Source organism: Podarcis liolepis, assembly GCF_965112155.1.
Source record: "Podarcis liolepis genome assembly, chromosome: 2".
NCBI classification, from domain to species: domain Eukaryota; kingdom Metazoa; phylum Chordata; class Lepidosauria; order Squamata; family Lacertidae; genus Podarcis; species Podarcis liolepis.
In genome coordinates, this window is record NC_139555.1 from 30953775 (window position 1) to 30969498 (window position 15724).

At 47.8% G+C, this 15724-nt stretch overlaps 1 protein-coding gene across 6 annotated transcripts in view; it reads left to right on the top strand.

Annotated features, from left to right (window-relative positions):
• Positions 1-4416: 4416 nt before the first annotated feature.
• USP36 (ubiquitin specific peptidase 36) overlaps positions 4417-15724 on the top strand; it is a 31179-nt gene continuing 19871 nt past the window's right edge. Inside the window, exons 1-9 of one of the 6 annotated variants that reach the window (XM_083489525.1) lie at positions 4417-4597; positions 8857-9175; positions 9271-9486; positions 11506-11616; positions 12189-12291; positions 12652-12719; positions 13093-13163; positions 14161-14243; positions 15051-15162. In XM_083489525.1, the coding sequence (XP_083345651.1) occupies positions 8923-9175; positions 9271-9486; positions 11506-11616; positions 12189-12291; positions 12652-12719; positions 13093-13163; positions 14161-14243; positions 15051-15162 (1017 nt within the window). In that variant the 5' untranslated portion in view covers positions 4417-4597; positions 8857-8922. Of the gene's footprint in view, positions 4687-5695; positions 5746-6564; positions 6684-8856; positions 9176-9270; positions 9487-11505; positions 11617-12188; positions 12292-12651; positions 12720-13092; positions 13164-14160; positions 14244-15050; positions 15163-15724 lie in introns of those variants that run through there. The other 5 variants (XM_083489526.1, XM_083489522.1, XM_083489521.1 and 2 more) reach the window with 5 other exon arrangements.

The window sequence follows — 15724 nt, forward strand, 5'->3', positions numbered from 1 at the left end:
GCTGTTAGATTTGCACTTATTATTTTTAAAGGGGTTCTGCATTGGAGGGAAGAATTGTCAAAATGTACAGAGGGTGGAGTCCCTCCCATTATTTCTGAGTGCCAGTGGGCGCAGGTGTGGTTGTGTGTGGGGTGCGTGTTAGCATTCCTTCTTCTGTCTTCTTCCTGATGCCTCTGCAACATGCACAGGTCTTCTCTAGAGGTCGGAGGCTGGCTGTGACACGTGACTGCTGCTTGCTAGACAAACTGCAGTTGCGTGACTGCCGTACCAAAACGTGAGTTTGCCATTCTAGTAGCAGCGTGGAAAGCAACCATTCTGAAAAGGACCTGTTTTGTGGGAAAGCAGTATCAAAGGCTCTTCAATCGGCTTAATTTATCGCTGTGGGTTTTAATGCCACCTGGAAACTTCCCTGATAAGAAAGATAAGATGCACACACAGAAACAATCCAATGCCCCCTCATGTCAGCAACTCAAAATATTTAAAAAAAAGGTTTACATTATTTTCAAATCTTTGCTTAGTAAGTATGAAAAAAGAATAAGTATCTAACTTGCTGCCATAATTTAAAGCTTATTGGGGAGTAGGGCCGGGATGATGTTTGGTGGGTAGAGTAATATTGGGGGTGGGGGTGGGGGAAAAACTTTTTTTTGTTGTTGTTGTTGGATTCTGAAAGCTGAGATTTTCTTGTGCTGGGAACACATGAAAATTGTTGAATAGACAAGCAGACTGTGCATGTCTCTGATGCTTTGTATAATTCATACGTGGACATTTGAGTCTTCGGACAATAAACAGTATTATCAAATAAACCGGGAACAGTCTCTCCTTGTCTGGAGCACACTTTGCCATCAGTGGAGGTGTGGACGTTAGAAGGGAGCCCTGGGAATTCATCCTGTGCTGCTCAGCCTCTGTGAACTGCTTTACAAGAGTCACCTTGATGGAGGTAGGTGGAGAGTTGCAAGTTTCCTCCAGGCTTTGCTCTCCACTCTCCCTCTTCCCATGCCCCCTGGCACAAACTGGTCTCTAGTTCCTAATGAGATAAATTGTTGGTTCACTGTGCCTCAGCCTATTTCCAAAGGCCCACCTCCAGCTGTTCTCCCATTTTGATGACTCCCATGTCCCCTTATTTCTTGATGTTAGAGAAAACATCACATATGGTTCTCTTTAGTGATGTCAAGGATTTATTCCAGTGACATACAGCGACTCCCACAGAATCAGGCTCTGTGTCAAAATATGTGCTGTTTTTCATCCACTTCATGGAAGGAATCCAGTGAGTCTCAAAACTGAATGTATAGCATGAGTGGCCCCTGCTTCTGGCCTACCAGGTACTTATTGCCTTGAGAGAGGATATCCCTTGTGGGGATAATTCCTACTCCTGCTGTTCCATCACAAACCTGGCTTCTGTCTCTGTAAAGACCCACCTTTGCCTCCATAAACGTAACACATTAAATCCCTCATCCACACTCAGTTCTCTGGAGTCATTTCCTTCTCTTTACCACTTACATTAGGACTCATGGCTTTCACGTACTGGTACTTCCTAGATTAGTTGTGTGAACTTCTTGGTTTCCTAGGCAAATGCACCTGAAGCTCTGTAGAACTAATACAGATGGGAGGCCTGCCCACAAGCATCAAACTTTATAGAGAGATTAAACTGGGATCTCTTAAGTTACAATAGACTTGCAAATTCACCTCACCTGCTGCAATACTAGGTATGCTCTTTAATACAAGTGCCCAGGAGACCCACGTACAGAGCCATCCACATCTAGTTATGTTGCATACAGCTCCTTATTACTTTAATGAGACAAACCCAGATCACAAAGAAAGCTGATCTTCCTGATAATGGTAACAAGCCCATCTAGAGTGATGTGGTTATTTCTCAGATGGATGGGATGGATCCATAGGTGACCTAACTCTGTAAGTAATGGAAGATCTGGGACCCACCAGATGTTGTTGGACTACAGTTCTCATTGGCTCCAAACAGCATGACAATGGTCAGGGAAGGTGGGAATTACAGTCCCAACAAATACATGGAAGGTCACATTGCCAATGCTTGTTGACCACCATCCCATCCCAAGGACACTAAAGGAACATAGCATTGTAATGGGAGTGTTATACTAGATGTCATGGCATGTATTGTTTCTAAAGCCATAGTTCTGTGATAGAGCTTATCTGCATCTCCAATTAAAAGGGGCAGGAGAACTGGAAAATATCTTTTCTTGAGGCTTTGGAGAACCCCTACATCAAAGTAAGTGATGCTGTGCTGGACCAAACAGCTGACTCAATATAAGGCAGTTTCATATGTTGGGCTTGAACCTACGTAGGCTGTTAACAGAACATGCCCCTCCCCCAATCCTGTGTATATGGGTGTATAGTTGAACCTGGACCAGGGATGCTAACTTGAATAAAATACCGGGGGGACAGCAGGTAAGCCCTGCCCCACATAATAGATCACAACACTGTTTCATTGCATAGTATTGTTACAGTCCACCCCAATCCATCGAGCTGTGCATGGAATTCCAGAGGTTTTCGCCCTCAACCAGGGTCTGTGCTTCTTTGGAGAATTGAAGACACCATGGAGGCTGTTGTAGCTTTAAGGAATATGATTTATTCACAAATCTACACCTGAATATGGACGGAGGGAGTCCAGGCCTTATAGTATGGTCATCTCAAGAGGCTCTTGTTCCCCACAGCAGTGCAGCACCAGAGTCCAAGGCGTCTCTCCTGCTTTCAGCCATCCTTTTTTCAGTTTTTGGAAGCCACCTGCCAAAGTCCCTAAACTCTTCCTGTGACATCATGCCCAGTTACCCAGGCAACCTTCCAAATCTCCTGTCTCTGTTCACACCTCAGGGCGAAGGGAAGGGCAGTATTCTTCCATTGCCTGTATTGTTTCTGAATGGCCCTAGCTTGGCCAGGTCATTTTGCATAAGAATTCCTCTGCAGCTTGTATATGCCCTTCACATCCCAAATAATCAAAATCTTACCATTTATTAATTTACAGGGGTTTTTTGGGGGGGTCCCTCCAAACCATAACAGTGTTATAAGAATTTTAAGGTCTTATATATTTAATAAATGTACCAAGCAAACACGTACATAAATATATAAACCACATGTCTGAAGCAGCACAGGAAGACAGTCCTGAAACCATTTTGACTCTCAAACTGACCAAATGTTTCTCTGCAAGGAGGGAGGGGGTGAGGGAACCTTCCCATTGTCTCAGGAATTGGGTAATTACCATCTCAAAGGAATGGCCAGACTACCAGAAAACGCAATCAGATAAGGCATTATCAGATAACCTGGAAGTCAGGAAAAACAGCAACATTCAATTTTTTTGTTGTAGACTGCCTTTTCTGTGTTGTAGGTATGATGTTTGTGGGGGGTGGTCTTGGGCTACACCCCTTCTGTGATGTATGTATGATGTATGGAGGGGTGGTCTGGAGCTCCATGACAGGGAATTTCAAAATGGATATACTGTATAAGGGCGGGCACACCTTTGTTCTGGGTCATCCTGCGTGTGAGGGGAGCACCCTGTTGCAACAGCTTTAATAAAGATCAGGTTTACTAGCTGCTTTGCTTCTTAATATTCTCTGGTTGGCCTCTGTTATTTTCTCCTACCGATGGAGAACCTACAAAGGACTCTATAAGGGCTCTTGTGTACATAAGGGAATAAGGGCAGATTTCGTTTACGACAACAGTATTATAAAAGGGAAACGTCTCTCTCCCATGACTGACAAGTCACCACGGGATCTCTTTTTATTTTAAAATTGTTATTTTGAGCTTTTCTACCTTGAAGTTTTCCCTTTACAGTATTAATATTTTTCTCTGTTCCTGCCTTGTCCCGGAAACCGTAACAAATGGCTTAGCTAGTCAGCCTGAACCAAAATTCTACATTCCCTCTAATTTTAGAATCTGGCAATAAAAACCCGCAGAGAAGAATAACTTAAGCATAAGGCAGAAAAAAGAAATCTACCGTGACGTTTTACGTTATTTGAACAAATAAATCATGGAAAGCTCAAAAATATTGACGAGTTCCACCTACCCACCCACGCACCGCGCGCAGAAGAAACCCCTTCACATTCACGCCCCAATTTATTTCATTTTTCTACCCCGGCGAGGCACGTGGCAGGAAGTGCTACCCCCGCCCCGTCTCTGCGGGAAACTGCGCTTTTTGGGTCCCTAATTCGTTTCTCCTCCAGTAGTCACGCGCCATCCTCTGTGCCCAGCCCCGCCTTTGATCTTTGCACATACATCTATGCAAAACAAACACACACATATCTTTTTCTTAAATATATATATATTGGCAGCGGACAAAAGGTAGCAGCTGCATTCGAGCAAGCGCAAGAGCCAAGACTTCGCCGATGCCGGGAGGGCTACAGCAGGCGGCGCTGCCTTCCCGAAAGCGGCGGCAGGGCGGGCTCCGTTGCGTCAGAGGGAAACCGGGCAGGGCTCCTCTGCTTTCTCCACCCCTTTAGGGCGAGGATTGGGCCCGGCGCGGCGGCAGCACCAGCAGCAGCGGCCTAGCAGCAGCGCCAGCTGAGCTCTTTCCTGCTCTCCTACGCGGCGTGGACACGTGTGTGTATGTGCGCGCACGCGGGTCCCCCGGATGGTGAGTGTGTGGCTGGGAAGGGGGATGGCGAGGGGGTCTTGGGGGCGGGGAGCGGAGACGAGCTTTCCTCCCCCCTATTTAGTAAGGAGGTGAGCAGGAAAGCGCTTGGGTCGTGGTAGGGCGGCGGCGGCGGCTAGGTGAATCCATGGGGTGGATCGGGGTTCTGAGTGGGTGTGGGCTGGGGATTTGCCTACCCTCGTGCCCTCCTTGCCTTGCCTCCCCTACGCCCGGGCTGCGTTGCAGAAGCAAACCTGGTGCCTCCGTCTTCAGTTCATTAACCCGCTGCTGCTGCCGCCGCCGCTCGGTATCTCTGGGCCGGGATGACCCGAACCTTCGCCCAAGCCCCGGGTTCTCATAAACAAGCCCCATATAGATCAGCCCCCCCCCCGGCGCGAGCGGCGGGGCGTTGAGGAGGTTGCCATCTCTTCCCCAAGGACTCCTTCGCTCTTGGCTGAGGGGCCCTGGGCACGATCTTCTTGGGCCCTTGAGAAAGCGCAAGGGTGTGGGTGCCCTTTGCACCAAGGGGGCGATTGCGTTCTGGGGCACCTTGGAAGCGGCCGCTGCTGCTCAGCTTGTGGGGCGCGCGGGTGTTGGAGATACAGTCTGTGTGGTGCTCATTCTGCGTGCGCGGGCACTGCTTGCTGGGCGAAGGTGGCTGGGGCCTGTGCACGGTCTGGCGATGGAGAGCAAGGCGGGGTGGGCTCTCGTTCTCTCCTTGATAGACAAATCATGAAGTGGGGGGGGGGGCGTTCTTCTACATCTGGGCCATAAAGCAGCCTTTCCTTCTGCCTCCTGCTACATCCTGTTCCGCTGGCATTCTGACCCACTCAATGGGGCCTGTTAATTCGCTCTGTTCCTTTGGGGATGTGGGCTTGCTGAATCTCCACTCGGCTCCTCATCCCCATGCAAAGAGCTGAGGGTTCCTTTCCCTGAGCATGTGTGCAACATAGCTACTCTGAGCGAACCGTTACATCTCCTCAACGCACCAGCTTTGCCCGCTTGCTCTTCAGTCCCAAGGGCACACTCAGCAGCACCCTTCTCTCGCCTCTTTGCTGTTCCATTACTATTTGTACCCTATATAAATGCCCTTGACTGCTGATTTAGATGCTGCTGCTTTGGCAAGAGTTAGCAGAGGCCTGCCATGAAAGGTGAGGGTTTTATCCCACATACAAAGCAATTCTCTACCAGTCAGTTGCCGGCTATGACTTTCCCTATGTCCCCTTCCAAAGCAAGAGGTAGTCTTGGTCATATAAGGCATTATTATTATTTATTATTAAACTTGCATACTATACCTGTAGATCTCAGTTCTGTTCACAACAAGGTGAGTTGATTAAGCTGACGTTCATCAAAAGCATGGAAAGGACTAGCCAGGTATGTCCATCCTGCTGGGTGCACAATGGTGCTAGGAATGAAGTATCCTTGTGTAGGACCCATTTCAGCTGCTCTGGGGGAGACCGACACCATGTAGTGCCTCCAGTGGCTTCTTAGGCGATAACCAATAACGTAATAGCTGTTGTAGAAAGGTTCGATGTCATGGGAGCTTCAGATGAGCATCATAACATGTGGAAGATGCTCACTGGACGCCTTAGGAAACCTCCACACTAGTAACTGAAGAAAGTGCAATCTCCCTACAATGAGCTAGCTACTAGTGCAAGTATTTATTTTTTTGTGGGCTGGGCAGAATGGTTGCCGCCTTTTGCATGAAGAGCTGCTATAGGACGCATAGGAGGATGTTTTAGTAGGACTTGTGTTGATGGAAGCCTCTCTCTCTTTTTGAAAAACCAAATATAGACTTGTCTTTTTACAAAGGCACTTACAAGATGGGTAACAATGTTCTGAATTCTGTTAGGAGAGACACCTGTGGTTTCTATCTGGGGTGTTCTGCTTCTTCTGTTTGCTAGTCAAATCTGAGTTCAGTCCAGGCATTCCTTAGGTGACAGAGCAATCCTTTTTTTCTTACATTGTAGTGCTGACTTCCCTATTGGAGGAAGTGGCAAATCTCAGGCCTTCCATTTACAGCTGTACCTTGGATCCCGAACGCCTTGCGAGTCGAATCTTTTGGATCCCGAACGCCGCAAACCCGGAAGTGAGTGTTCCGGTTTGCAAATGTTCTTTGGAACCCTAACATCTGACACAGCTTCCGCGGCTTCCGATTGGCTGCAGGAACTTCCTGCAGCCAATCGGAAGCCATTCCTTGGTTTTTGAATGTTTTGGAAGTCAAACCATTCAACTTCCGAGGTACCACTGTATAGGTCTTCAAGGTGATTGTTTGTTACAAACTATCTTGTGGCTAAACTTGTTCCAGCAGTTGGAGAAAAACTAAAATATGCCATCTTCTCTTTTGTAAACCAGTTCCTAATTTCACTGCAGGCTCTTTCAAGAGCTGAGCCATTTTTTAGGGCGTGGCCTATAGAATGTGGGGCACAAATTTTTTTCTTAGTGATTGATTCAGGGGAAATTAAATAGCAGGTGATCTGGGTTACTGGGTAGGATGTTTATGTGGGAGAAACAGCAGTGTAATTCTATAATCAGGTCTACTTGTAAGTAAACCCCATTTAGTTCAGAGGGGGGCTTACTTCCAGGTATGCGAGTCTTGGATCACAGCCCAAAATAATTTGAAGCGACTATAGAGGTGATTTGAGAGATAATCAGTACAGGTAGCTGAAGGGCAAATTAATTGATTTGGAGCAGGATCTACTTTGGAGGTAATTGAATTGAAGAGGAACTGATTTGGGGTCATCTGGGGTAGAGAGAAAATGAATGGAAGAATTTTATCTGGGGTGATGTGCATGGGTTGATTCGTCTTCTGTGATATTGCAAAGTTAAATTTGCATTGTATAGAAATAAAACCAGCATATGCCAACTTGTGTCTATGAACCTGGGGCGCAAATCCTTCATTCTACCTAGCCATGATGCTACTGCTTGACACCTTGTTAGAGTTTTAAGGGGCACCTTTCACAGTGAATGCTCTTAAATACTTGGTTTGTCTTCTGGGAGGCAGGTCTTCACCGTGTTGAGGAGTGAAGATTGTTGGGCCCAGCAAAAAAAGGGAGGTATGCTAATGGGGTGCATAATGGTACAGTGGTACCTCAGGTTACAGACACTTCAGGTTACAGACTCCGCTAACCCAGAAATAGTACCTCGGGTTAAGAACTTTGCTTCAGGATGAGAACAGAAATCGTGCTATGGCGGCATGGCGGCAGCGGGAGGCCCCATTAGCTAAAGTGATGCTTCAGGTTAAGAACGGACCTCCGGAACGAATTAAGTACTTAACCCAAGGTACCACTGTATTTATAAACATGCTTTGACACTGATTGAATTGCAGAAAAGCAGGCCTACTAGACTAGACTTGGGATGTATTTATTTTGCAATTTTTAATCCATCAGACTTTCAAAGAAGTGAGTTTCTAGCTTGCATGATGAGAAAAAAATTGATGTATGTATGAGCTCTGTTTGTTAGCTGCTGCAAAGATAATAGGGTGGGTGGTGGGTGGGTGTGATTTCAGGCCCAGGGGTTCACTTGTGGCCATTCAAGCTTCTCTAACTAGGCCTCAGGACTCCCATCCCCAGGCCATGTGACTCACCTGCCCTGCTTCACACCCTCTTTCCCCACCCCCCTTGGCTGCAATGTGTCCTTGATCTCTGATAATGATTCTTGTTTACCTGGGATAGAGAAGCCTGTATATTGAAACTAGCCTACTGTATGCAGGTAAAATGTATGTTTACTACTCTGCCTGCTTTTGCCTCTGGTCCCGCCTACCACTGGCATGTGACCCCCCCCCCTCTTCCATGCAGCTTTCAGGGTTTCCTGTGTTTTTCTTGTAGCAAGGAGACAGCATGAGTGTAGCTGCTCTCACAAATTTATGCTGCTTAATCTCACCTTTGGGAAAATGGAACTTGTGGACACACTCCCTGCTTGCCCAATACAGAATACGGTTTGGAACGGTGTTGCAGCATTCTGAGTTAAATGCAGATTCCCTGGAAATGGTGTTTGAAATTGAATTTGTGGTGGCGGCGGCTTTATATAGCGCGCTCAGTGTTTCATGACCCTTTAGAAAATTAAAAAGAGGGCAGGTTTCTGCCCCCCAAAAGTGCTTGCAGCCCCAAATGGGGAGACAGGAGTATTGTGAATAGAGATGGAGGCAGGAGGGTAAACAAAGGAGAATTTTTGTCATAGTCAGCCTTGTAGGCTGCAGAGGTAAGGGACTTGTGTGAGAGGCTTCGTGGGAGAAAAATTGGGCCAAATGCTTTCTTTTCCAGCTCTGCCCCACCGAGCAAAGTCCCCTTGCTAGCAGTGCGGCCTCTGCCACCCACAAGTGATGCACCATGCCCATAGTGGACAAGCTGAAAGAAGCCCTCAAGCCTGGGCGGAAGGACTCTGCTGACGATGGCGAACTGGGCAAGCTGTTGGCTGCTTCCGCCAAGAAGGTTTTGCTGCAGAAGATCGAGTTTGAACCAGCCTCCAAAAGCTTCTCCTACCAGCTAGAGACGCTGAAGAGCAAATACGTTCTGTTGAACCCCAAGACAGAAAACCCCAGCCGACACAGGGGCTCTGAAGAGGGTCCCATCCGGAAGCAAGGTGTGCCCGTATTCTGGGGGAATGGTTCTGTGGGAACGGGGGTGCATGTGTACCCGGCCTCACTGACTTCCCCTGTTCTTCTTCCTCTCTGACAGGCGGTGAGCACACGTTGGGAGGAGATGGAGTTCCAGCCCCGCAGAAGGTCCTCTTCCCTGTGGAGCGCCTCTCTCTGAAATGGGAGCGGGTGTACCGTGTCGGAGCCGGTCTCCACAACCTGGGCAACACCTGCTTCCTCAACTCCACCTTGCAGTGTCTGACGTACACCCCACCTCTTGCCAATTACCTGCTTTCCAAGGAGCACAGCCGCAGTTGTGAGTGTGGGGTGTTTGGTTGCATGTGGAATGGTTGGTGCCCCTTGGCAAAGCTTGCGTGTCATCTGTCTCTTTTCACCTAAGAGTTGCAGGTAGCAAAGGCTTCAGCAGCCTCCTGCTTTTCATCTCAGTGCCACTCTGCTGAGGCTTTCATGAGAGATGGGCCAGGAACAGCAATGCATAATGCTCAGTCCTTAATGGTAGTAAAACAGGAACACCACGGCTAAGAAACGGAACTGTGAATCGCAGTGTTTCTGGTTCAGATTTTGCTGAGCCATAAACTGACCTTTGGTCAAGCTGTTCCCTTTTAACCTCATCCTCCCCATCTCTTGTATGGTTTTTATAATGCCCAAAACTACCTTTCAGGGTTGGGATACACATTATAAAGAGACAGTGCAAGTGTAGTGCTTGTGACCACTTCAAGCTGCTGTGCAGAAGCTTAAGTGTTACTATAACCCTTTGAAGCCACTCCAAAATCCTGCACAAGAGAAATTGGACCCTCATCTTTCTGAGTCTTGGTTTTCTCACAGCCACAAAAAAATCATGTTCTGTTATGCTGCAAATCTGCATGTTTTTCATTGGAAAGAACATTTACTCCATGCAAGGGCTAAAAAATTTCTTATTCCGTCGTGTTCCCCTCTTTTCAGAAATTGTCTCGGGGTTTCAGCGAGGGGAGAAATTGAAACATTTTGGTTTGAAGCCTGCTTTTTGAATGGATTTCTTGTATGAGAAAATGCTTCCCGGGAATTTATAGTGTTAAAAAATATGCTTCCACTTGGCTGTGTTTGGAGAGAGGGGCTTGAATGATGGAGCATTATTTGGCCCTTGTGTCTCATGTTGTCAAAGTCTTGGGCACCCCTTGTGACAAGAGGGGGCTGTATTGTGCCCAGCCACAAGAAAGGGGTTGCATTCTTATGTGAGCTTGAGGAGGGGGGTCTGCTTGAAACATGGTGCTGGTGGGAATGGGAAAAGATGGTGTGTGGATCCAAGGTCAAATAACAGGCAGTGCGCCTTGTCCCCTCCACAGTTCTGCAGCTGGCAGTTCCCTTGCAGCCCTGTGCACTCATCCTTGCATTCAGGGCCTGGGAGGCTGTGCTAACAGCTGCAAAGGAGCAGAGCCAGCACTTGGTTGCACGAGAACTGCTGCTCTAAGCACCCGACTCATCCTTGTTAGAGGAGCGCTGACTCCTAGTTAGGGGAGTGGACCTGAATGGAGGGAGGCAGGTGGACAAAAGATGTCCCTCCCCCCCAAAAAAGGGGAGGGATGAAGAGGAACTATTTGGATTACGGCAAATTTTGCTTTGTACCTACTTGCCAGCTTGTTCAGGCTTGAGAAATCTCACACATGGCTGTAGCGTTTTGGTTCCCTGAACATCTCAGCCTAGTGGACTGCATTTCTGAGTACTTTATGATGTGCGTGCAACGGGGCTAGGAAGCTATTCCCTGCATCTAAGTGGTCTGTTCATGTAAGCTATTCTAGCAAGGGGTTGTTGATGCTGTGACCATGGAGGAGATGCCTGCACAAGCGACGGGGATCCTGTGCCCCTCCAAATAATGTTGGGCTCTTTATCCCATCAGCCCCAGCTAGCATGGTCAGGGGTGGTGGGAGGTGGGAGCCCAACAGCATCTGTGGCCCCACATGTTCCCCACCCCTAGCCTACAGGTAAGTGCAGGTTCTGCACTCCACTTCAATTTGTGCATTGATTATATCAGTGAGTAGCTTTCCTTGTCACCTTAAATTGCCTCCAGCAGAGAAGAGGCAACTTTCTTCTTGATGCATATGCAGCTACTTCTGCAGATGGTTAATCATGAAGCAAGAACATGGCCCTCAATGCCCGCTTTTCTCTTTCTTTTCCTTTGTCGCCATTGGCCAGCAGGTTATTTATTTAGTAATGGCTGCCAAAATGCCCTTCTCCTAGGCTGAGCTCTACTCATGGTTTTTCTGGCTGTGTGAGAGTTGCTCCGTCAGACCTTTGTGCAGCCTTTGCATGAATTCATTCCTGATCTCTTCTCTTGCAGGCCACCAGGGAGGCTTCTGCATGATGTGCGTTATGCAGAATCACATGATACAGGCTTTCGCCAACAGTGGCAATGCCATCAAGCCGGTGTCCTTCATCCGAGATCTCAAAAGTAAGCAGCCGAGGGAGCTTTGTTTTGATGAGGCTGTACAGTGCCGTTGTGATGCATCTCACCAGTACATACAGGGAAAGGGGCCAAAGATCTCTTTGTTTGAAGTGTTGACTGGAGAGAGAGAGAGAGAGAGAGAGAGTGTACACATGCCATACACTGCACTGCACATGAAAAAGCCAGGTGCGCAGATCACCCCATTGTGGAGCTAAGTCTGAAGACGTGGCAGCTGGGCGTGCAGATAAATAAATACATAAATAGATTAGAGGTATTTTTGGCGTTCCTTTCGTTTCTTTTAACTATCCAACTGAGGTTGCCGGTATTTAAGAAACTATAAAAGGGAGATTGAAATGCACTATATGCTGTCCTCATCAGCATTTTGCTTAGTTCAGCATTCTGCAGAATCTAGAATGGTTTGGGGTTTTGTGTGTGTGCGCGCGTGTGTGTATGCTAATAAGCTTCATGTAATTCCCGTGCCCCGGTCAAGTGTCAGCGATGCCTGTTACCTTGGCATGAGCTTGACCTGGGCGGGCATAGGAAGCCAAACTTCAGAGTCCTTTTCCTCCACCTGGCAGAGATTGCTCGTCACTTCCGCTTTGGCAGCCAAGAGGATGCTCACGAGTTCCTGCGCTACACCATTGACGCCATGCAGAAGGCCTGCCTCAATGGTTACACCAAGTACGCACAGCTCCCTGTCTCTGGGGTGGGGAGGGCCAGGGCCGTACCTTTCACTTGGTTGCAAAGAGATGGGCAGGATGAGATCTTGCCACCTTCCCCTGTTGTGCAAGCAGCTTCTTGGAAGCATGAACCTTCACAGGTGGAATGTGGGTGGGGGAAAGGGGGGGCATGCTGGGTAAGTCACCACTCAGCTAACGGTGGCTGCTTCTCCTTTGCCCAAGGAAGCAAAAGCTAGTAATCCTCTCTAGGGAGGAAAGCCCTAAGGGCTGCTTCTGTGTCCCTGCCACTATTGAGGCCCCATATTGCTTCGTGAAGGTGTTCTCCACTCTCTTCTTAACCCTTGGCTGCTTTTCTTCCCAGGCTGGACCGCCAGACCCAGGCCACCACATTGGTGCACCAGATCTTTGGCGGCTACCTCCGATCTCGTGGTGAGCACAGCTTTAGCCCGGTACCTTTCACGCCCTTTATGCCTGAAGCGTTGACCGAGTCCTAGTGATAACTCTACAACTCAGCTTTTCCTTCATTGCCCAGCTGCGCTTCTGCAATGCCCACCTGACTTGTGGGCGCACACAGCTGCTGATGTCCCAATACCGTGAGAGTTTCCTGTGGGCTTCCTTTGGCCTCTGCCCAGGTTTTGAAGAGGATATTGGGAATTGGGGGATTTAGCTGCTTCCCGTGCTGGTTTTGCTAGCTGCCGAGGTGGAAGCGTTGATGTCTCGGAAGTCCCGTTGTGAAAGATGACCTTGGCGGGCAGCTGAGGCCATGAAGAGTAGGCAAGCAACTGTTCTGCTTTCTTTGCAGTGAAATGCTCCGTGTGCAAGAGTGTTTCGGACACTTACGACCCCTTCCTGGATGTGGCTTTGGAGATCAGGGTATGCCAGTGTTAAATCAACACTTCCCCTTTTATTTCATTTCCATGGTAGGCCTAAAGAGGGACATAAGCCGGCAGGGGATTTGCAAATATGAGCAGATTCATGGTGCTTTCCTACTTATACATAAGCGCTGCGTGTAGGGAGGCATTTAGTATGCACTGAAGTGTAGCGAGCAAGTGGCATATAGGTACTCGGTTGCCTGTGCACGGCTGATGTATAGAAAATGATAATAATGGTGGGGTGGGGAACCTGTGGCCCTCCAGATGTTGTTGGACTCCCCAACCAACATGGCCAATAGTGAGGGGTGATGGGAGTTGTAGTCCCACAATATCTGGAGGGACAGAGGTTCTCCATACACTGGGCAGGAAGAGAAAAGGGCATCCCATCTAAGCTAAGATAACAGTAGCCGGGGCGGTAGTGGGTGAATGAAACCACTTCCTAAATAATAATAATACTAATTTATTATTTATACCCCGCCCATCTGGCTGAGCTTCCCCAGCCACTCTGGGCGGCTCCCAATCGAGTGTTAAAAACAACACAGCATTAAATATTAAAAGCTTCCCTAAACAGGGCTGCCTTCAGATGTCTTTTAAAGATAGGATAGCTGCTTATTTCCTTCACATCTGAAGGGAGGGCGTTCCACAGGGCGGGTGCCACTACCGAGAAGGCCCTCTGCCTGGTTCCCTGTAGCTTTGCTTCTCGCAATGAGGGAATCGCCAGAAGGCCCTCAGCACTGGATCTCAGTGTCCGGGCTGAATGATGGGGGTGGAGATGCTCCTTCAGGTATGCAGGACCGAGGTAAAGAACTAAAGAGACAATAATAATAATAATAATAATAATAATAATAATAATAAATGACAACAACAACAATTTTATTGTTTATATGCTGCCCATCTGGGTTTCCCCAGCTGCTCTTTTCAGAGCTCACCTGAGTGTAGTTATAACCTGAGCTTTGGTGTGATTTCTGTATGAATGTCCCTCTTCTGTTTGATTACAGCAGACTGCCAACATCGTGCGGGCATTAGAGTTGTTTGTAAAGGCTGACGTGCTAAGTGGAGAGAATGCCTACATGTGTGCCAAGTGAGTTGCCTTCCTCTTGACCTATCCATCTCTCCTGTTTGGCACCTTTTCTTTTGCATAATGACGCCTTTATTTATTTATTATTTTTTAAAAAACAGAAGCCTATTTCTAGAATGGAAGTGCTAACTTATGAGGTCAGGCAAATATGTTCTGCTCCACAGCTTCAGTAACTGCTGACTCATGCTTAAAAAAAATCTGTAGGAAAAAGAAAAGGGAGAGGACTAGGCTCACCTCTTAGCTATTTCCAAAGTGATGAATTGGGTTGGTGGTGGGAATAGCGAAGCAGAAGAGAAGTTTGGGTATGTATCTTCACAGTGTGTGGTGTTTTTTATTTATTTATTTGGTGCCTCTGCCTTCTACAGTGGTACCTCGGGTTACAGATGCTTCAGGTTAACAGACGCTTCAGGTTACAGACTCCACTAACCCAGAAATAGGACCTTGGGTTAAGAACTTTGCTTCAGGATGAGAACAGAAGTTGTGTGGCCCCATTAGCTAAAGTAGTACCTCAGGTTAAGAACAGTTTCAGGTTAAGAACGGACCTCCAGAACGAATTAAGTTCTTAACCTGAGGTACCACTGTACTTGAAACCCAGCCATTTCTTTGATGGTTTCAAGGCCACCTGCAGGGCAGAAGATGCTAGCTTCATATGCAGGGAAAGACTTAATAGCCTTCCCCACCCCCCGGTCTCACGAGGGGGCAATTGTGCAGCTGCATAGCAGGAGGGGAGTTCTCAGGGCATCCCCCGTTTCCACTGAGCCTTGCAACGAGGAGCCAGAGTGTGTTGATATTTCCTCTTCTTTGTGCCAGGTGCAAGAAGAAGGTGCCAGCCACCAAGCGCTTCACCATTCACCGGGCATCCAACGTCCTCACCATCTCGCTCAAGCGCTTCGCCAACTTCAGCGGGGGCAAGATCTCCAAGGTACGTGGCGATCTGGAAAGCGGGGAGGGGGAACAAAGACGTCCCTTCTCCTCTGGAAGAGGGTTTGGAGGAGCGCTCGTGGCTGCTGTCTTTCTGACCTCAGGCCAAGCCTTTTAAGGGTTATACAAGTACTGAAGAAATGAACCTATGCTGCCCATTCTTGTAGTAGACCGGTATAAAGTAAGCAGCACATAAGTGGCACGCAAAACACTAAAAAACCGTTCTACTTTCTAAATCTTGTATTAATAATCCAAAAATTGAGAGAGCTATGTACAAGATCTACTACAGAAGCCACAAACAGAAACCTCATTCAAATTGTGTCCAAAAGGAAGATACAGTCTTTAAATGTTCCTTTAGCCAGGCTCCTGTAGATATCAACGAGGATAAGTTTGATCAAACCAAGTGTCGGTGATGTTAGGCACATGAGTTAGACGGGGTGCTGGCGTTTGTCACCTGTTTCACCCAGGAAGAGTCCCTGGCTTCTTCAGTAAATTCGCTTTCACGGTTTTGATACATTTATAAACATTCACTGGTGGCATAAACCAAAACTTATTAGTGTTTG